General features: G+C 35.7%; 1 protein-coding gene across 1 annotated transcript in view; it reads left to right on the top strand.

Annotated features, from left to right (window-relative positions):
* Positions 1-15451: 15451 nt before the first annotated feature.
* LOC117324667 (calmodulin-like) overlaps positions 15452-23820 on the top strand; it is a 54006-nt gene continuing 45637 nt past the window's right edge. Inside the window, exon 1 of the mRNA XM_033880603.1 lies at positions 15452-15578. Within this exon, the coding sequence (XP_033736494.1) occupies positions 15576-15578 (3 nt within the window). The 5' untranslated portion in view covers positions 15452-15575. The remainder of the gene's footprint in view (positions 15579-23820) is intronic.

Raw genomic sequence — 23820 nt, 5'->3', positions numbered from 1 at the left:
AATGAAAATATATGTGAATTTTTGCATGCTATATTCGTTATAAAATATACATTTTTGTTATGTTTCAGTTACATTTGTTAAAATGATTTACACGTACTTATGTAAGAGATAGGCAATATATATTGACCCTTAGAAAGGCCTGAAGGGGGTCACAGAAGAAATATTGGTTTCATATATTTCGCGAAGAGCTCACTGTTGCAATATTTTAGGTTGAAATCCCCTCCACTTCGTCAGATATATATCATTCACAAACCAATTTCTGAAATCGACGTCAGTTCAAAGGCGCTTTATCTGTTGTCTGCCCTGTTGAATGAATTTAACACCTGGAATCTAAATTGTTTTCATCGTTCCTCGGAATGTAAATATAGGGTAGCTATTTAGTGATATCTAAAGTCGTCTGTCTAGTCTCTCACCTATTTTAGGACACATTCATATATACAGTACCGGGGTTTCAAAATGATAAACGTGTAAAGTGTATTGAGCTAGATCAGAACGTATTTCGATTGAATTAAGTTAAATCTTTATTTTGAGAGTTATAGAAATGATGATTTGTTTCCCTGGATCGCAATAGCGATACAGCAGGTATGATAACGATTTTAAAAAATACTAAAATAAATATTCGAAAGAAGAAGAAAAAAAAAAAAAAAAACACTACCTATCCACGAAAATTAATCATTAAGTCATTTAAAAATTCCGATCATTAACACTACGGCTCGGCGCGTTTTGTAAATACATAAACCAATTCAAATTTTTTTATTACATTAAATACTCATTTTTGTTTATTTCCCTCCGCGAGATAGTAACCAGTGCTAATTCCTGTCTAGTCACGACGCTTTAATCAAGTAGTGTTCAAACGGAAAATATATATAGGAAGGGAGATCACTCGTGAATGTATTTTTTTTTTTTTATACAAATCACTACTTCCGATTGAATTGCCCAGATTTGCGCTTGTTATATTGACTATATTTTACAGCAAATCATCCAGCCGAATTTATTTCACAAATATTTTTGCATTTAATTTGATAGAACAGGAAACTTCACTCTATATTAAGCAGCGTTTTAAATTGGACTTACAAGGTATTTCTAATCAAAACTCCAGAAAAAATAACTTTGTTTATATAAGTTTTCATTATTTCTCAGTCGGGAACGATTGTCAATGTTAATTGCTTTCAAGTTAAAATTTATTTTGTTAAAAACTTGACAAAGCTGAACATAAAATATATACAGACAATGAAATGGTAAGAATGATTGGACATGGTGCGCTCTTAAGCTTGTTTTCTTATCCGACTTAATGTTTCTAGGAAGTTTCACGTCCTGCATTTTCATATTCAGAAATACAGTCGACTTATTTATTCCGTCGAACGTATATACCGAACTTGAGATGAAGGACATTCTACATTAATGACTTACTCAAAAACTACTTTCTTTGACCTTGGCGCTTCATTTGTTAACAGGATTGACTTACAACTTAGCCGCATGCTTGAAACACCGCGTTCATTTTTCCATATAGAACTTTCCCTTTTCTGTATATTACATTCGGATATCCTAAACCCTGGTGTTTAATGCGTTATGCTGGCCATCACGAATTTCATGAAAGTCAATGTCGAGAAATAACAGAAAAGTACGATATTGCATTTCGAGAAATTTAAGAATTTTGTTACAACTAAAATGACCTAAAAGATAATATTCCGTGTATATAATATGGAGGTCACAACGTCTCATTTGTCAAAGAGTGTGTCTTGTAGTTTCGTTGTCATAACCCTGTTTTCCTTTTTGAGCACATGGAATTTCTGGTCTTTGGTCGAAACGCTTACATCTTCCAATTCGAAACACATTTTTTGCCATCACTGCAGATTCGCCTATAGGTCTCCTAACAAATATTTCACATCGTCTGGGTTTTTGAGAAATGAACTGATGGAAGCAGCAGAACTTGGTGTCTACATGTCTACGTGTTAGCTGGCAGCCGGTCAAGTTTTGCTGTTTTACTTGTGGAGATTGTATTGGACCAAGAAGTACGCGAACTCACATCATTATCCTTAGTCTGCCGGAGATCCTGATTCTCATTCGGCTTCGATACAAAATGTGATTTATCACGATAGTCAATTTCCAAGATGTAGGAACAAGGCAAGACTTTTTGTTTTATGAAATATATCACAAAAATATCGGAGCCTAGCTTCCTTCCTTGAACAAAATGATGAGGCTTTGACAACCAACTAATGGGATTCACCGCTGAAAGTGATCCTTGAATCGCGAAATTGTCGTCCCTTGTGGCGACACATCATAAATCAAGGGAGGTAACTCTTTTGACCTTAACCAAGAAATCGAGATTAGCTAGGTTAGTCCGCTATTTAAAATTCAATGCCTTCCTATTTCTCTAGTATCTCATATGGAGGCAATACCAAGACATTTCTATTGGCAATAATCAATTTGCATACAGAAACTTATATTTGTTTTATTGCCGTTTTTATTGCAAAAAATAAAACAAATATCAATAATGGTACGCCCCAAATACTATATTACTCACAAAAGATACAAACGTCGTTATTAGGTACACAAAAGCGTGGCCCAATATCCAGTCTGTGAGGTATTCAATAATTACATATATTTGCATAAATATATTGAACCACGCAATAGAATTCTCAGCATTAACTCAACAGAAATTCATCACGATTGTATAGCAGAACGGAGTCTATATTACACTGTTAATAGGGTAAGTTCAACGCTTCGTGCCTGACCTACATAGAAAGTACAAATTTTACTCTAAGTAATTGTCTGGCACACGATCGATATATCTTTGTTTTTTTGTTTTTGTGTTTTTGTTTTTTGTTTTTTGTTTAGCTGCGACCACATACACCTTGCATTTACAAAAAAAAGTTCACATCACACAAGTTAATATCATAAAAAGGGCAATATAAAGATTATATAAAGTGGAAATTGAGCTTATTCCTTAGTTGTTATTCGAAAATTAGCAACTGAAGCTTCTTAGGTCTTTAGTTCCAACAATCGACATTTTATCCCCTCGTCCAGCAACTGACACTTGGTCTTCAGCCCCGGAAACTGATGTCTGGTCCTCAGTTTAAGCAACTTAAGTTTGGTCCCCAACCCCGGCTACTCAACGCTGGTCCTCAAACTCAAGCAATGAACGTGTTGTCCTCAACTTCAGCATTTCAAGTTAGGAGCTTAACTCAAGCAACTTAAGTTAGGATTTCAAATTCAGCATTTCATGTTTAGACCTCAACTTAAAAATTTCAAGTTTGGTCCTTAACTTCGCCTACTCATTTAGGACCTCAATCTCAGCATTTCAAGTTTGGTCCTCAACTCCAGCAATTTAAGTTTGATCTTCAACCCTAGCAGCTGAAAGGTTGCCTTCAGTTGTTCCAGAAAAGTAAAGTAAAGATGAAGCTTGTTTTATTTTATCTCTAAGCCTATCGTGGTGCTCTTATTGGCTCTAAGGACTGAAAGTGATGTTGATCTGTGTCATGAAATATCCAGAACAGGACCGCTGGCTTTGAAACAGGATTATAACAAATGATTCTTTATCGGTTTCCTCGTAATCAAACAAGACTCCTAAATTATATTTATCAGCGTACCACCCGCATGGGACATATCTGCCAATTAAACTGTGCCGTCTTACTAATACAGAACTAGTATTTCTATATTCAAAATAAACACAGGTTTCATCAGCACGACATCTCTGTCAATAACGACACGCTATACAACGCCCGCTTTATTGGCCTGAAATGTAATATTGACGAAATATCGAGGTAGCTTTACCGTTCGAATCGAATCTCATTCAGAGAAAAAACACACTGATTCCAAATGCATTCATGATGTAATTTGACAATGCGGGTTTACACTTAAGGCGTATTTACGAGCACAGAAGCATTTCGTGTTGGGAATCCCAATAGCTGCTGTATTGGAGAGGAGGCTGAACATTGAGAGAGCTGTTTTTTGGCCCATATTGGGGAGAAGGCCGTACAGAGGCATTTCATGTGTAAGAATTATTCAATATAGGAATGGAATAATTATAATAATTATACGCATTGCTGATAAAATATCAGGACGGGCCCCATATTGGTGGAGAATCTCCAGAAGCAGATTTCACATTAAACATTTACGAAAAGCCTTGAGCGATCACCATGAAAATTGCTGTGTCGTAATAACGATATGCCCCAACACTGGCAGTCCATTTACCTTTCCTGGAGATGGGGAAGTGGGGTGCGAGATGGGGGGATACAATGTGTGCGATATGGGAAAAAGTATATCCAAAGATATGTAGGTCTTACCGATAAGGATGGCCAAAGGACGACTGATGTGACGTCATAGCGATATGCATGTTGTTAGGACGAGAAAGTATGTTTTTATGATTAAAAATTATTGATCTATCGGACCGGACATGTTCGATAAATCGTCAGATGCTTTTTGTTTGGTCTTAAAACACCAGAAGTTTAAATTGAACGCCCTGACGCGTTAGGTTCCAAAAGTGACTCAGGAAAGCATGTTTTTCCTTAACTTCTCGTTTCTTATCAAGAACATATATTATGTCGTTGATAACAAGGTCTACAGCTAGTATCATGAATATTCAAAATCTAACTATATCTGCTAATGGGAAAATGCCTGTAACAAATTACTTTTTTGTGCAATTTAAAATAAAAGTTTGAGTTCTATCCCTTCTACAAACGCCAAGACTATTTATTGAACACCATACAAGTATCGGTAACTGGCTCGGAATCAGCCGTATGCCTTCTATAATAGTATGTGGGTTGAGAAATAAACCAGGCACAGACCTCGATAAAAACGAATACGATCAACAAAAGTGTTTGCTACTAGACAGTTTTACAGACTTGTGGCGTCTAATATTGGGAACGAAGTCAGGAGTCTGAATCCGGAGGCCATCAATCACATTCGAGACGACATGTTAATTACCCACAAAAAGTACCCCTTTGGGTGGTAGGCCCTGTCGTCATGCCCTACAAGTACTAAACGAAATAAGGAATTGTACTCTAAGCACGAATATATCTGTCAATACCTACTTTTCTTTTCTTTTTAGGTTTAAAGCAATGCAAAAACAGAAAACGATCATGTATGCCATCTTGTTTTGATTCACCGAAAAGTGGTGAAAAAATGTTGCAAGCCTTGCAACTGCATTGGACAACAAAATTACTTAAAACCCCAAATCTGTGTTAACACCAGAATATATTTGTCACAGTTTTCATTGTCATTTTTTTGTCATTTGCTGCACTCAACTTTCACGAAAGAGTGCTTTCTATTGGCTCACAAAGAATATTTAATTGAGTTTCATAATTCATCTTGATTACGCAAAATGTTTTTGTTCATATCTTAACATTGCGCCAATCTAATTCAAATCAGCTGTTACATGGCTACGTTTATTATGTACTACGCCTGAACATCTGAAGGTGTTCCGATCAGGGTCACGTTTTGGTGAACCTCTTGGCAATGAATGCTCTTTAAATATTAGCAAATCATAGACGAGGTTTCCAAATGTTTTGGTTGCAGTTTGGTTAGCAACAATAGACGCTACAAAGTTGGCGGATTTCAATGAAGCGATAGAGACAGTTCTGAAGTTATTTCAAGTAAGTTAGTTGAAGATCGAATAGAAGAAGATACTTAATGCACTTCTTTGAAAGAAATATTGTTTTTTCGCTATGTAACTTTTCGTAAATACATGTATGTATAACTTGTATCGGTTTTTACAACTCTAACAATCCCAGTCAACAGCAACGTATAAATAACTGGACTCGAGAGTAATGATGACAACTTCCGATATAAAATAGTTTACGCATGCGTAACAAAGTCAGCAAACCTGGAGAAATATAGCCTCGTTATAAAACCATCATGTCTTTCTTATCAACGTTACAACATCGTTAAGCTCCCATCTACGTTTAGGAAAAGATTTGGGTCTATATCTACGCGAAGGGATCATTAAAAACAAATGGGAATATCTTGTAACGCCTTGTCTCAGGAGATGGGTCGTGAGAGAATAAGAACATCCCCAAACCACGTGACTGTGCGTCCTTAATGACTCTTCTATCGATCTCGTGTTTTCTCACAAAAGACTCGTGCGATGTTCTCCCTTTAACGATCAGATGTCTGATGGTCTTTATATAATGACAGAGATCGCATTGTCTCTTAGATTGATTCCGGTTAAAGAGCGCGAGTCCACATTTTGTATGTAATTACCATGGCGGGTTCTGGATTGACTCCAAAATAACAGGAAGAAAAACTTAGCCAAATTTTTGTTAATATCTACTTCAATATATATCAGATGTTAAGATTTTTCTGTTATTTTAATCATCTAAAACCCTAATATACAAATGTTGAATGACAACGAAAGATAGCGGAGATGACGTTTTCGTGATTTTTTTGATTTTTTCGAAAATAAACTAACAATTCATTTTTGGATTGTCCGTACCATGTAAGACCGGACAGATTAAGGACCTTGCTTGAGGCAGTATGTGTCTATTGACCAAGGTTAGTCACCAATGACCAATTTAGGAGATAATGGCTACATAAGGTATGGTACACACTTCGAGATTCGTCACATGGGAGCCAGGTTTGGTGTACAGTGTATTTTGCCTTTGTAAAGTCGCAATTATATTTTGAATAATATTACACCTTGGACCGGAGGGACCAACAACAAGGCTTGTTGATTGAAAAATATTGATGTCTTGTTTAATCAATAATGTATATGATATAATGCTTACATTTCCATTGCACAGAGAATCCGCGTTTACGGAAAATACTGACGGTTTCCGATTGAAATCAGGGACAAATCGTGACGTGACGTCATATTCTAATTATGTCGAAAATTCACGAATGGTTTCCGAGTGGCGATTGTTTCGTAATGAACTGACAACAACATTGACGGTCAGCCCAAAGTATTTTCTAAAATTGCTTTTTTTTTTTCTTTTTTTTTTTTGCATAAATCTGTAAAATAAATAGTTTTCAAGTTATACATTATCTAATGTTTTAAGCTATGACGCCATGGCGGCCATATTGGATATTGTACCTTTATGAAATAAATCGTCTGAAAATAGACGAACTTGACCAATTAGCGAGCTTTTATTTAAACAAATTTTGTGTAAATATGACATAGCAAAAAGTAAGTCCTAAAGATATTCTACAAATAATATTATTGTATAACCCTGTCAATTCAACGGTGTTCGAGATTTTAACTGTTAAAGTATGATGTAATGGCGGCCATATTGGTGTCTTGACCTACCTATTGATAGATGACCACAACCCTTTTGACTTCTGCCATACAATGTAAGAGAAATGCCATTGACAAAACTTTTACCATTTTGTAGCAGTTGTCACAAAATACAGTGCAAAAGAAGAAAAAAAGAACCGAAAAACCAATAGTTCTTTACACCAGTTGGTGAAAAGCCCTAATAATAACTAGCACAAGCTCCTACACTATCCCTCAATTATACACACAGACAAATAATTCAAGCAGACATCAGAAATATAAATAAACAAATAATTCTGGGAAGACGTGTTTTCAAAACATCCTTGAAGCTGTATTTGGTAACAGTCGCATGCTGATACATTGCTGTTTTATCTGTCATCGACTTCTGATGAGAAAAGTGTCATCAAATTATCGGTCGTCTGCACGGAAATGATTAAGCGCGGGAAAGGGCGACAAATTGGACAGACCAATATCACGTGATGATAATGCCAAATAAGGAATGTAAACAGCTGGGATTTCAAGGTGGTGAAATCGATAACTTCAACGTCCACTTGTTGTCGTGTACACAATGTTCGTGACGTGACCACCTAAGAATTGGTATGTACTACATTATGACAGGTAAGAAAAATTCAGCTTATTCTCAAAAAACATGGAAATCGAGAATATATTAGGCAACCGACATTTGGAAAATTTCGTGAACACATTGAAAAAAAGCTTCGGCAAATTTCTTAGCCAGGAATTTAATCAGGATCTTTATATATAAAAACAGTAGACATATTTTGTAAGATTCAATAAAGTAATAGAAATATCTATATGGATTGTCTTCAGAGACTTAAGGGTCATCTATATAGGTTGCATGGTGTTGAATTTTAAACAGGCACCAACATGTTTGTTTGCAGTATCTTAGAATCACCAATGATTTGCTGTAGATGCTAAGAGTTTTTTTCGTAGATTTATTTTTGGTAAGATGTAACTATGAATGATTTTAAGTCACACATATAATCAAGCGTGAAAAAAAAGCCAAGCTGTTATACTCACAAATGTCTATAGCACACTATAGGATCATTGTTGACCGGATTTAACATTATGTACATATAAACACTTATTTGGGTTTGATCTTAAAACGCAAATGGCGACTGATGATGATATTCCACAAATATGGCATATTGGAGGCGTTTCGATCAATGGAAAAAAATCCTATATCATACTTTATGACATTTGGTAGTAGTAAAAAGGACGATTTTAAGACAAATGGTTAAACTAGTGAGTTTTGGACCTTTTTTAGAAAAAAGCAAACTCAAACTCAGCGGTTGAACATGGTTTCCTGAAAATAGTCTTCTTGCCATGTCCAGAGTTCCTAGTAGTTTATAATGAGAACATATTTAATGTTTAAAATGCCTCTTTTTATGAAATACTTCTGTGACATTATCATACACCCCCGAAACATCTGAAACATGCATTTTTCGCATGTTTTGTTGAAATTTACAAACAGTTTAACAATTTGTTATGTCAACAGCAAGACCCATGGTTAGCCATGGTAAGCCATGCTTCGTACAAAAATTATCAATTTACTCCTGTTAAATTGCACCATAGTAGGAATTTGTAAAAGCTTGTTAAATAGCACTGATATCAATGTATTTGCTATTTAGGTGACCCTTAATATGATTATTATGTTACATTCCGAACATCTGTGAAAAGACTGGACTGTCTGAAGATTGTTTCTCTTTTTTATTTGGCCTTGCTTCATACAAAAACAAATCAGGCATCCCAATGTTGCTTTTTGATTTGTGGGATAAATTCAAAACCTTCTTAACACTATTCCAACCCCCTCCTTCGAATCTACTCCACCTCTCATACTTCTTCTCCTCTTCCTCTTTTCCATACTCCTCCTCCTCCTCCTCCTCCTCCTCCTCTCCTCCTCCTCCTCCTCCAACTCCTTCTCCTCCTCCTCCTCCTCCCTCCTCCTCCTTCTCCCCCTCCCCCTCTCTCTGCACACCCTTTCCTTCTCTCAACACTCTTTGCCAATATTTGACAAAATGATAGCTGTTGGCTGTTTTTTCTCGACTGACTGAAATTTTCTGCATTTAATGACGAAACATTATTCCAAATAGTGCACCGATCTTCCCTGTGGTAGCTAATTACGGAAACTGGTTGCCCCGAGCCGTTAATTAGTGCTGGTGTGCTAATGGAAATCGCTTTCACATCGCCGAATCCGTATACAGCGTGTTCTTCGCCAAATATACCCTAAGCTTAATAGCTCGAAGCAAAATTGAATAGAATTAAATAAAAACTGGAAACAACTTTTTTTTTTACTCGGAAGACATAAATGTTAATTGTTTAACTGATTAGAATTTATTTAAAGTATATTTCCGTGTGTTTGGTAAGTACTGAAAGAATTTTGGTGTGAACAAGTACAAACAAGAAGAAAACATGTTATTTATCCTGAAGAGATTAAACTAGAATTTTAAGTACATTGTGTTCAATAATCTAATAAGTAAAACGAATATCATTTTAATATGCATGTGGTTTTATGTTTACGTTAAATTTAAATTCTAATTGACACAACATCCCCTGTCCTTATCATGTATCGGGGTAAATTGAAACAAATATTTTGTGAAACAAAAATGAGGAAACCAAATTGTATATAATAAAATTTTAGGAATCACTGACTTGTGAGCTTACACTATACGGGACATGGATATTTTGATTAAGAAATATCGTTTTAAATTTTCAATAGTCTGATGTTAATGACGTTATACGAAACAATAATTCCTACCCTGTGGACTCATAACTACCATAGTCGGACTAAGGACGTAAAATCTCCCATAGAAATGTTCCGAGACGTATTTTTTAGACTCCCACAGGAAACATTATATTCTCTTGTATGATAGGCACTCGAACGTATTCGATATGTTACATTTTACTATACATCTTTTGTAGTCGTTTACATCTCTCGCGCTCTATCGGAATTAAACTTTACCCACGAGGATGTGACGTGTGTCCATGCTTTTGAACACCGGAACTTCTGGGCCCATAATTCATGATACCGCACTCATGCTCAAATACACATTTTGTGTTCAGATTCAAATACTTTTTGGTGATAAATCTTATTTTTTTCAATTAATGTTTTTTTGTAAAGATTTGAAAGCAGTTTTGATAGTGAAGTCAAGTGAAATATTATTTTCAATGTTTTGTTGTTGTTGTTGTTGTTGTTGTTGTTGTTGTTGCTGCTGCTGTTAATGAGGTAGGATTCCACGTGGTAAATCTATTTTACCGCTGTTAGGTTCGTTCTGTCTGTATAGGTAGTGAAAACACTCTCGTTTGACGATTGTCTACCCCCTATAAAAAGTATTTACTTGTCAATGAAAAAAAAATACTTTGGTATTGTCAAGAGCTTCCAAAGTAATGAAAAGACCGTTTTGGTTCCTTAAACAGATTCCGGCGAATTCCCAAGACAGGTCGGGGATAATTCTAACGTAGATGATAAGGGTTCTGTTTGTGAGTAAAGCTATCCTTCAGGTTCTATGTAGATGGAATATGTAGTTCGTCGTCAAGAAATAGAATCAGTTATTTAAAACAATCACTAAAACCTCTGTATTTTTTCTTCACTCCAAAAGCTAAACTCTGTCATCTTAAACTGTAAACTGTACATGTTTAGTTCACCAAATTGTCTTGACAGATAAAGGGTATATGATAGAAAATTAACATTAACAATATCACGATTCATACGGTCCCTTGGTCGGTTACTGCCTTTCCCCAGTACCATAGGACTTCCATTATTTACGGAGATTGCCATATATACCATAAGTACAGAAATATGTCTGTTTTGTTCTGACAAATCTTCTTCCCTGCACCTACATTATACCAATAGCTGCAGTACTAATTTGAGCATTCCCGCTAAATGGCATACTGATTGTAAAACTAACTTTTGTGTGTACTTGTATATGATAATTGAATTGTCATTCTTTACACAAGTTTTTGCTGTTAAATGATATCCGCTTCGTTCTAGGAAAAAGTGATTGGTGAGTTTTGCCAAACCTGACTAAATCCATCTAGCTGTCCTTGCCTAAATGGCGATAATAAATATCCTACAGTGCTTCAATGTAAAAGATGTCGAATGCAGATTGAATGTATTCCTTTCTCTGCTCTTAAACCATTTCATTATTGCCGCTTCGTCTTTTCTTTTTGTGTTTTTTTTTTCATCAACATTAATATCTTTTCACACATTTATCCACCTTTCTCCTGGATCACTATGGATTAGCAAGATTTGTCAATACATTTTGTATTGCAACTTTGTAACTTTTTCATAAAAATCAAATTAGTTCATATGTTTTAAATCATACTTCCCTACCACATTCAAAGTACGTGGCTTGTTTTTCCTTCAATTCATTTTTGTGTAAAGTGAACAAGTACGCCTATCGAGATTTTGAAACATGATAATCTTGGAAGACTATTCTTTGACCAACCATTTGAACAATTTTCTGCCAAGTCCTTACATTGAAATACACAGACAAAAACCTTTTTCTGTAGCGGAATTAATGGTAAAATTAAGAATAGAGCATCGAGGATCAGCAATCAAGGTAACTTAAACGTAAACATTTAATCAATACGAAATATTCAAATTTAATTCACGGGTCGTGTATCTCTGTCCTCTTTTCTTTGTCATTATAGAAATACTTTTGCCTTTGTTTCTGTCAGTGAAAGCCGAAAACCCTTACTTGTTTAAACATGAATACTATTCTCAATTTTCAATAATACTTATAATTGATAGATCAGGTTTCAAATCAGCCTCATGTAAAATTTGAAGAGGTCCCAAACCCTATTATGTCTGCACGGGCCGCCATCTTAGGTAACTCATTGACAATTACACGACAGTCGTGGTAATACCACATCTCTGATGCTCTAACGAACACGAGAAATATGACGTTGATGCTGAAAGCGACTATTTCCAAATATTTTTTAACAAAATTCCTAAAGTCAATCATAGCGGTTATTGCCCCTTGTTTTTTAATCTTAAGATTTCTTCGCTACATTGACAATGCTCTCCAAGCACCAGGCGAACGAGGTGTCGTTGAAATTAGACGAGATAAAGAAGAAATCGGTATGTATACGTCATACTTGTCACATACGTAATGACAAATGATGTCGACGTCGAGAGACGCCTGTTTTTATATGTCGTAAATTATTCGATACTCCAAGAGATTCGTACGTTAATCATCATTTCTGTGATGGATGTTGACACATTACATACACAAAATCTCATAACACAGAGTTTCGGTGGATGCTTGTTGATTTGCCGTAATGATACATATGTTTTCGTCATTATCATATGTTAAGATAACGCTGTTGTGTTAATTATATTATGATATAGATTTTAAATGTTGTTTGATACTTACATGGTAGTACACTCATTGTGAGAGCGAAGCCTTGTTGCCATTTTACCTAGATTTATTTGGTGCGGCTAAAGACTCTTACTCTTCCGAAACATTTGATCCTTTAGCTATACAATAATCTCAATGCAAATCAAAATATGGATTATATTTGATTAAATGTGATTGATTAAGTTGTTCGTTTCATTTAACATATTTTCTTCTCGCACTTGTTTTTAAGATGACGCCGAATCACTTAAACCAGATTACTTACTGTAATCTTGACACATATCTTGTTGTCTTAGCACACGAACAAACTATACCAAATATTTTGGTAAAATGGCCAAAACAAGAACATGTTTATGAAGTACATTAAGAGAGAAAACAGACATGCCATTGTTAACCCTTTTTTCTTACTATCAATATTGCATTTCTGCCATTAACGTTACAAACGAAATTACAATTTTTATAGTTGTCGACACGCTATATGCAAACAAATCGATGTAAACGGCTTCATTTGGTCATAAAAAGCGTCATAGTCATAACTTGTCAAGTTCGTTTTATTTTTATTCGCGACTACAAAGTACGGGAAGGGTACTCATCGTCAGCAAATAATGCGTTGTCTTTTAGTATATTTTATTTTTGGTGGAAAAACAAAACAAAAAGAATACCGACATAATAATAAAACCATAATTTTAACTCAAATCGATAAAACGCAAACAAGATGTGAATAATGATATACCTTTAAATGAATACCTTTAAAAACATAGAAGGATGATTAGACCAGGTACTCCGGAAGAGAAAGCGTCTTCTGTTTCCTGCCAGGAAATATGATCATCATGCCGAAAAATCTTTCCAAACTTCTGCGTCAGCTTGGATCTCTCAAAACCCTGTGGAGAATACTTTAAACATATATAGCTTCCTTTACCTCTGTTATGACTAGGTTTTTATCTATTGTTTGTAGGTATTGTTAGTCCTACCGTTCCCAGTACTATTATGGGGTGTATCTGCTGTATGTAATACTATTATGGGATGTATCTGTTGTGTTTGTAGGTATTGTAAGTACTACCGCTCCCAGTACTACTATGGGATGTATCTGCTGTTTGTAGGGATTGTAAGTACCACCGTTTCTAATACTATTATGGGATGTAGCTGCTGTTTGTAGGGATTGTAAGTACCACCGTTTCTAATACTATTATGGGATGTAGCTGCTGTTTGTAGTTATTGTAGTTAACTCCGTTTCTAATACTATATTAATGGTATCTATTGTGTATGGGTATGGTATGTACTATCTTTCCTAATGCCATTATTTGGTGCATCTGTCCTGTTATATCAAAGAGAACCTTTCACCTTTTTTCTCTAGAGAGCCTTCCAGACGACGGGACACAATAAGTGTATTTAATAATTCAGTAGAGTTTGTCATATCCTGTTCAATACGGGAGATTCTGCCTGCCATTCACAGTAAAACAATTAAATCTAGTTTCATTCCTCATCAAACAGTTACAAGTAATCGATCGCAATCGAGATAATACCTTACCGCATACGAAATAAGACATAATTGCGAAGAAATGAACAAAATTAGTAAATTTAGCATTAGACGGTTGAAACCTGTTCCATCTGATGGCTGAACGACCTTTATGCGGCATTTTCGGTATATTCAACTTTCAGGTGTCAAATTATATATATATCACTCAGACATTTTGCAGAAGAATCTTACGATAAGGCTACAGGTTTGATTGACGTGCGCGTTCAATTAACAACGAGTTAGCTTGGTAAAATAGATTAAATGAGATTTATTTCTCTCGTACACACGCCCGGAACTTGTCACTTGAGTATCATAATTGTATTTCTTGTCAAAAACTTCCACGTGAAATTGCCCTTACAAATACCTCCAGTATGTTGAAATGGAATTCTATTACCGAATTGTTTAATTAAATTAATTGACGTAATTCAATTATTTTAAAACGTAATTTTAGTATTACGGAATAGAAATAGCCGGTCGATAGTAATTAAATTTGCACGACAAAAGTTTGCATAATAAAATTAAGCGTTTAAAGTGTTCAGCTAACATTTCGTCTCTCTTCAAATACAGATCGTAGTATAAACCACAGGGACTTATTAATTTTTAAAGAGCGGCCTCGGCCTATTCCTCAAGGCTAATTCGTCCTTTTTGAAACACTCACTAATATACCAGTATAGCGACAACTGGCACGTGACTAGTCGTGTTCTGCCGTCCCGCGAGTGTGTTTAAGTCCCGTTAGTATTAAGGTCTCGAGGGCTCACAAAATTATTCTTCGCCAGCATCTGTACTAGTTATATGTTGTACATATACGATTCTCCGGAATGATCGTTTAATTTCCCTGACGTAAACCGGCATTAACACTTCCAGACAATGGTCATACAGAACACCAACGGTCAGTTAATTTTACGATATCTTTACAACCGATCAACTGGATACTGCAGACCAGTTTTGGTATTTGTCGGTGTATTGAATAAAAACGCCAGGCTCTATGAACACAAAAATATCTACAAAAACGCAGTTTGGTAAACGGTGCCAACTCTTGCCAAAAGTAGAACGAAATGCTTTATAAATCTCTTGGATTGTACAGCAATGAGGAATACTACAGTTATACATTTTTCATAAGCCCCTATTCCCTGTTGTAATTTGTTGTCAAATCAACATGTGCCGCGAAAGTTTCCCTAGTGATCGAGCGCTCTGCCAGATACCTCGCTCCCTTTCACGAATGCGTAATTACCATATATGAAAGAAGGTTACCACACCTCCATGTCGGCTCAGCCAATCAAAGTGCTGGATTCTGGCACACAGGTCTGGGTGATGTTTTAATAATTCAATTCTGTCGAGGCTTGGCTGAGAAGGGTTTTACGCTAGCGACACTTTGTTTGCTATCGGTGATGTGCTGGGCTGCTTGCTCGTGAACCCCATATATACCAACACACTATAGAACGGACACGAGACTCTCTTTAACCTCTCTAACATGGTAAGCAAACAATTCTTTTAAGATTCTCTAACATACTTTGTGGTTTGTTTCACTTAGAATTCTAGTTTTGTTTTTCTTGTTTTTTTCCCGCATGAAACTGAATTTGTCTTCTGAACTTACACACTTTTAGAGCTTTAAGTTGGTATTTTCCTGTTCTTGTTGCTTAAAATTTGATTGTCCATTAATGTTTTCTTGTAAGATAAACGTATTTTAATTTTTTATTCTTTTTTATTATTTATTTATTTATCAATATTCATTTTTTTTTTTTTATTGATTTTTGTCAGTTTTCTGTTTTTACATTAGGTATTTTATTCTTTGCTCAAGTCAACCAACTGCGGCTGTATAATAACTCTTGACGCTTATGCTTTGTACAATTTGCTTTAGATACCTTTTCATACCTTTTTGTATCCTAATAATATTGTAACTTTTATATGTGTTTTAACTTTAAAAAACGAAACAGTTTAAATCTTATCGTATTATACTGTAACATTACCTAGGGTATCATATCTGGTAAAATATATATTGAACTTTGAACCCGAATTCTCTACAACAGAGACGTGCTTCTTAAAAATGTCCCTTTCACACGATGAGCGTCGATCTTTTTTTTTTTTTTTCTAGGAAGTTAGTTTAACTTTCCTACACACTATTTCTCATTTTGCTGTGAATGGCCCTGAACACGAACTATCATGTATTTGCTAATTAAATGGTAAAATTAATCATCTTCCTATGATAGATAAACTGAAGCCACGAGTGTATATCTGCCTATAGCAGAATAAACTATATAAATTGTACTTCATCGATTGACGACGAAATTGGCTCTACGTTTGCTACTGCTATGCCGACTGGATACGAATGCTATAATTTAGAAACTGGCTATTTTGCTTCCCTTCCCAACTGTCTATCTCAGCTTTTTAACGGTGTTAATGCACACCTTTGTTGCAATGCTTAAATGCTTAAGATATTTAAACCAGTTAACACTTTTTTATCGATTAATTTAAGAAATCTTTGACCTTGCACATCCTTACGCCACCATGATACCGATATGGGCGTTTCATAGCTAGGAATATTCCAGGGTTCGCAGGCGTAATGAGGCTTTTACGTTTACTTCACGCCCTGTTGAACATTTATGCCACCATGCCTTGGGGTCCCTATATAATTAATATCAGGGTCATTGTTTCTGACTGAAGTTGTAAAATGATGTGGCGTCTTAACTATCAGGGTGTATCTTATTTTAGCCGGCCTCAACGTTACCCCATCCCACCTCCCTGATATCAATTTTTCATCTACATATCAACAGGTTTGCCCATAATACCTATTACATTTTATCAATAAAATGCTTAGCAAAGGTCAAAATTATCATAAAATATCTTCGGTTACTTTGGATACTCGGAGAATATATTGTTTTCCTTAATCCCTCTGACTTTGAGACAACGAGGGTTAACTGCGTAAGTTTCGTTAATATCAGCAAGTCCCTCTACCGTACGTCTCATACAAACTCTCTCTTTTGAGGCTAGTGTTGAATCCGTATAGTATAATTTTGCTATCGACGACTCTCATCTTTATGTGATCTTAAAGTTCATCGTTAAACTTTATTGTTGTCCTCCTGTTCAGAGGGGAACAGAACGAAAGTTGAAAAAGGATAAATAAAATCTCTCATTACCTTGGTGGTGAGACCGAGCGATCTCAACCCGAGGGAGTCTTTATTTGCCGAACACGAGGCTTGCCGAAGTTTAGCAGCTTAATAATCTTACCCTGAAGGTATTGGAACCATTTGTCTCACTCCTAAGCGGGTGAATGATTATGTTTCTCTTATCCTGTTAACCCTCTTATGTACCTATTATTGACGTTATGTTAATGCAAGACAATGTTGACGTGACGTGATTGAAATGTCGACATGACGTCATTGTATTGTCGCCGTGACGTCATACCATTGTTGAGATTGTGAAGAAAGCACGCGTACCTTGTCTCAAACTTATGGCGAGATTAACATAATGTTTCACCCCTCTTGGGACTAAAAAAGGGGGAGCTGAACCTTAAAGGGAAGATTTCTAAGATGCCAAACACGAGGCTTGTTGAGTGTTTGGCAGCTTAAGAATCTTACCCCGAGGCTTGAGATCCTCCTGTCTCATTCCCAAGCGGATACATGATTATTTTTCTCGGCCCTGTTTACTCTGTTATGCATCCAATATTGCTGTTACATCAAAACAAGACCAAAGTTGACGTGGTATGATTAAATTGTCGACGTGACGTCATGGTATTGTTTTGTGACAAAACGTCCTTGTTGAGAAAGTGCAAAGAGCACGTGCAGCTTTCTCAACCCTAAGGTGAGATAAGAAAATCCCTGTACAGGGTAAGAGAATAACAGCATCTAACATAGGTCTGTTCTGTGGACAGGGATATCACACCCGAGTGTAAGAGTTTACCAGTCAGCACGAGGCTTGCAAGCCAAACTTTTACATGAGGGTTGAGATATCCATGTTCACGCAATCTACAATTCTATCTTGTAAATGTGCAAAATTTATGACGTCATCATTTACGACTTGGTTACTCAACGTAAAATAATGACGTTAAGATATTGTGAGCAACGTCATATAGCGCGAGTCAGCTGTCTTTACCCCCCATGTGTGAGATCGATTTACCGTTTGCCTAACAGCCGCGGGCTTACCCTGTGAAGTATGTGAGAAAATTAAATCTCACGCCGGTAAACTTTTGGATATCTCTGTCCAGGGTAAGAGAAAACATGTTCTCATGTAGGTATAAGGTATTTTGTATGGTCAGACAATACAACGTCATGTGCGCGAACAATGTCGTAATTCTGCTTTAAAAACAATGCTCACGAACTATTAGTAATAGCCACAGGCTAATATTGTTAACATGCTGTTTTTGGATTTTTGTAGAATTATACCGACCAGTTTTTTTGTATCCCTCAACTGTATTTTACCTAAAAAGCACGAACTATACCGATAATTACCAGTCAACGCGACTATCTGCCATACATATTTAATAGAAATGTTTTCGAGATTGATCAAATGTATTTTTATATAAATGGTTTCTGCCATTAAATAACATACAGTGCGTAATGTAACAATGAAATAAAACCATATCATGATATATAATCTCGGGTAAATAGACATTTTTTTTCTGTTCGACACATTAATGCCTTTTTCAATATAAAAATCACTGGTAGCGTGGACGAGACAAAAATGGAGTGGTTCAAACGCCGATATTGATGCGGTATGTCTGTGTGTCCCGCAGTGCGGGTAGCTTTTATTAGTACAGGTCACGTGTGATTACTTATCTCGCGTAACTGTCCACTGAATCGGCTTACGTAATGTTGGGCCTGTCATTTCGTAACATTTGACGTCTGATAATGCCGACTTGAACAAGGAAAACGCTGATATTGTCACGTGATGTCTGACGTCAGCTCCGTAAAGTGTAAAGCGACTGGGCGGTACAATAAATGGCGTGCCAGTGTTCCGGGAATCAGACGGGGGATGACAGTTTACATAAGATCGTTATATTTCGCTTCTATTGCACTTTTTGCTCTATGGATTCCACTGTGGCTTAGATATATTCAAGATTTGGTAGTCATCTTCCTAAAATTAGACCGTCTTGTGCAGCCCATTTGTGACATGAAATATTCAACATTTCTCAGAGATCTTTAACTCAGAACTATCTCTAGGGCAACTGTTCACAGCAGCAGGATTAACTTGTACCGAATCATCAAGAGGTTGTGACGGGATTAGCATATAATTGCACCACACGTTATTTTGTCTTGTGATTATTAGGGAAGGGTAATTAATTTGATTCCTCAGATACAAGCGAAAAGCAGGGAGAGATACCATGTTAAAAAAATAACACTAAATTACTTGTTGTCATATGAACTAACGTTATCCGCTCTCACCAGGGAAGATTAAAATTGTTTTCATATTTCATGTGGTACAATAACGTCGCTAATTTACGTCATAGTCATTTCTCTTATGACGTTCCCAAACCATATGCAAAATTGCTTCTGAGGCTGACGATGTACTTTCGAATGCAACAACAAATGCTGACATGATAACGAAACCACGTGGCGACTCCGGAAGAGTAAGCGTCTTCAGCCTTAGCGATGGTAACTTTAATTCAAGTCTTGGTCAACTCCGGGTTAAGTCATAATCACAAATGAGAGTAATTAGGGTGGCACCACTGGGCACATCAGCAAACGTCAAGCACGTCTAACTTAAAATCGCATAAGGAGACAGTATATTTCAAATAACATAATGATGTTTTCATCAACCTGCATTTGTCGAAACCTTGTCTTGTAAATTTCTCATGTCAATAGTCGACATCTGTCGCAGAAATCAAAATAATGGGAACAGACTATTGAATATCTAGTTACCAAGTACGTTTGGGGATGCAAGCATGTTGCTATCTATAAAAGGAAATTAATAATCATAAAATTGAAAGAATCACGCTTATCTTACAGTTTAGTGGTAAGCTGTCCTGGTTGTTATATTGCAAGTAAAGATCGAGACAAGTGGCTGATGTTGAAAAAAATCTTTATTGTTCATGACTTCAAATTCTACAGGGTAAATCCGATTGTCATTGTCAATAAATGTTTAGTTATTTAAATATAACACATCGTCAATATGTGCATGTAGGTTAAATTGAAGAACTTCTCATGTCCTTTTCTTAGCTTTTCTGATAAGCTCTTCGTACGAAAAGAAAGCAAGTCTGCCAACAGATGAGCACAGTTACTTCCCTTCACAATATGTAACGAAATTTACGTGTTATCAAACGATCAGATATCAAAAGACATTATCTTAACACTGTCGAAGACATATTTAGATTAAACATATTTAATAAAGACAAACTTTTGATAATTTATCAATATGAATCACAAGCTTTTAAAATACAGCAACATTAGATAGGCCTTATAGAGACCAACCAACCAATTGTTTTCCCATAGACTTTAGTGTTAAAGTTTTGGATTATTTCATTCAAATTCTTGAATTGAATATGACGATTATGGTTTATAACAAAAGTTTAGGGTCTGATATAACACCTAATCAAAAAAAAAAGTTGGGTCCTTCAGCTCAAATTTTCTCCAGGGTAGCCATGTTGAAAATAGGTGAATTTCGCAGTAAAAATTCTCAAAAATCTTAAATGTTTACCTGTTTACTATTATAACGTAAACTTTTGGGGAAAAAAACATTCGGACTTACGAAATTTATATCAACATTTCTTATTGATAGTTACCTATCAGGCTACATATCTATTTTCTCACTTCATAACATACTGGCCAATCAGTGGCTGCCAGACATTTTATGCTTGGCTTAACTTTCTATACACAGGGGCTGTTTCAAAAAAAAATTTTTTTCAATTGGTTGGTTGTTCCCTTATATGTGATGGCCGTAGTCACCACATGGTCCGGAGTTAGGCAACTAGCTACTACAGTATATCATCTGGATTAATTATTCAACGGTCTTGCTTTGGTGCTTTGGTGTCGTTAACTACAATGTTACAAAATCCAATGTATTGCACATCTGTTACTTTCTTCTTATAAATAATAATTCCGTCTTTTAAACAGGATGATACACAATTTTAAATCAAAATAAAACTTACTTAACAGGCTTGATACGAATTTCTGCTTATTACGAAGTAAGTTAAAATAGCCAATATGGCTAAACTTATCCTTTTGAAAATCCTTAACCGAATTTACATTGTAACACATTATTTCCTGTGATCTCAGAGAATTCGCTCTAAAAAAAAGTGTTATTCTAGTATCCAAAGAAATTTCAGCAAATCATATTTTCACAAACGCAGTACACATATAGTAGATGTGTCAGAGAAAAGAAATATGATGATATGCATACCGATTTCACTAAGTTCATCTATTTACAGAAAACGATATTAAGATCTAACTTTCGAGAATGCGGATGTATTAATAGATAGTTAGGTTTGTTATATGTCTGATTTGTGCTTTTAATTTGCTGTCCTTGGTTTTGGAAATAGATCAAAACGTTCCAATCATTTACCCCGATCAAATTTGACGAAATATTATGATGTATCCAAATAACTTAACTATTGTTTGTTAAGATTACAATGACTAAAAATGTTAACAAGAATTCTAACAACCCTCAAAAGACGGCCATAACACAAACAAATTATGGTATTGATAAACGCGAAGAAAAAGATTTTCGGAAGGGTAAGCGAGTCATGTTCACCGACAAACTCATCATAAAGATATCAAATCTTAGAAATGTTTAGTTCTCCAAATGAGAGAAGTCATCATGTTGCTAGATGTGGTATTTTAAAGAGTCAACAACGATAATTATATTGCTCCGCTATCAACTCTGTCTGAATCGTGATGCTTAGTACAAGAATTCAATCTCCTTACATGTCAAAACAGCGTGTGGATTTGGAATCTTTCATTCGTCTTTGATCCCGATGAGCGTGTTCTATTCCTTCGTTAAAGTGATTGCCGCTGCAAACATGTGTTTATAATTAAGTGAACGTTTCCTTATATAGGTCGGAGTCGAGCGGTGTAGTAATAATCAGGGATTTTTTTTAAATTGCCAATAGCATTTAACCAGTGATATCTTTTCACAAAGTGTCACATCTTAAAAACACACTCCGTCTAAAGAATAAGATATACTGTATACTTAATAGGATATGCTCAGTCAACGCCATCACAGCCTTTTCAAAGATTGAATATAGTCGTCAATTTAGGAAGGGTAATGACCTTCTCTATAGCAGAATATGCTACGAAACTGCATGAACGGAACTATAGAAGCTAATACAGAAACAATTCTTCTTCACGATTTGTTCATTAATAAAGGTATTATCCATAACCAGCGACGCCAACAAATAAAACAACAATGAAAATGTCATAGCAATATGTTTAATAAAAAGGCCGTGGATGAAATTGAAGTAAATCTTACAGGGAGTTAAATAACTAGAATTTCAGAATTAAATGTCACAGTGAGATGGATACTTTTATTGGAATGATATCACAGATGAGTCGTAGAAGGATGAAACAAATACATGATGCATATTTGTACTAGTTTTTCGACATAATTTGTTTCTGTTTTTAAATTCAAACGTTAAGTGCCAGCCACCTTTATGCCAATTGTACAATTCACAAAGACACTCCTTGGTAGTGTGACAATGCTGCAGAAAAGAGGGCGAGGTCTGACACCATCCCCACTAAGACATTCATGATCCTTTTACTTCATCCAATGCCTAGTAAACTAGAATGCGCCAGGTGCATAGCAGAACATTGTACGATTATGTCTAGGAAACCTTGTAAGTAAGATTTATGATACAAACCAATTCTTCGTGTGGTTACGCTGAACACTCTGGCCTGAGGAAGATTTTATCTGCACTCTGACATTGAAGTTTTAACAGCGTTGTGAACGGGGACATAACTTCATTCTCACGGGAGACAACATTAGACGCGAAGACAGCCGAATGGCGACAACAGCAAAATATCGCAAATTGTACAAAACGTTACCAGGAAACGTATATCGCAATACGTTGATTCTGTATTCACCAAAATGCACGAAATGTCATAACAGAAAAGTTATTGAGTTAAACAAAAGCTAAATATGAGAACAACTAGAATCTTTAATCACATTTGAGAATAAAAATATATATTTATAACCTATACGAAATACTCGCTTTTTCATCGTTGTATGATGATTCGTTGGCTGAAACATTTTCCCATCAAAACGAGCTTATTTTAGTGTATCTTTTGTTTTGCCGAACAATAACTTTCAACTTTATAATATGTTTGTTAGAGTCTCTGTTTTTACTTTGTGACGACTTTTGTTATTTAGGCACTTGTGTCGTTGAAAGTCGACATTATGATTTCACAGGGAAACAATCTTTTTAACCAATTCTCTAATGAGATACGAAGTTTAACGTTCTCGGTGCTATTTGATGCACCTTTTTTCCAGTTGTTTAACCCTATCTCATTTTGAGAATGTGACTTAATTCAGATCCGACCTAGATTCGTATGGTGGACTGTCGTTGAAGCAAAAGACGCTAACTCCATCGCTTTGTTACGTGGATTATAAGTTAGATTTACGATTTCTGTGGTCTTCGTTGTTGGTGTTGTTGTTGTTGTTGTTGTTCTTCTTCTTCTTCTTCTTCTTCTTCTTATCGTTGTTGTTGTCGTTGTTGTCGTTGTTATCGTTGTTGTTGTTGTTATTCTTCTTCTTCTTCTTCTTCTTCTTCTTCTTATCGTTGTTGTTGT

Source organism: Pecten maximus, chromosome 3 (assembly GCF_902652985.1).
Source record: "Pecten maximus chromosome 3, xPecMax1.1, whole genome shotgun sequence".
Taxonomy (NCBI): domain Eukaryota; kingdom Metazoa; phylum Mollusca; class Bivalvia; order Pectinida; family Pectinidae; genus Pecten; species Pecten maximus.
The sequence above is the reverse complement of the archived record's forward strand: the minus strand, read 5'-3'. Positions and strand labels throughout refer to the sequence as shown.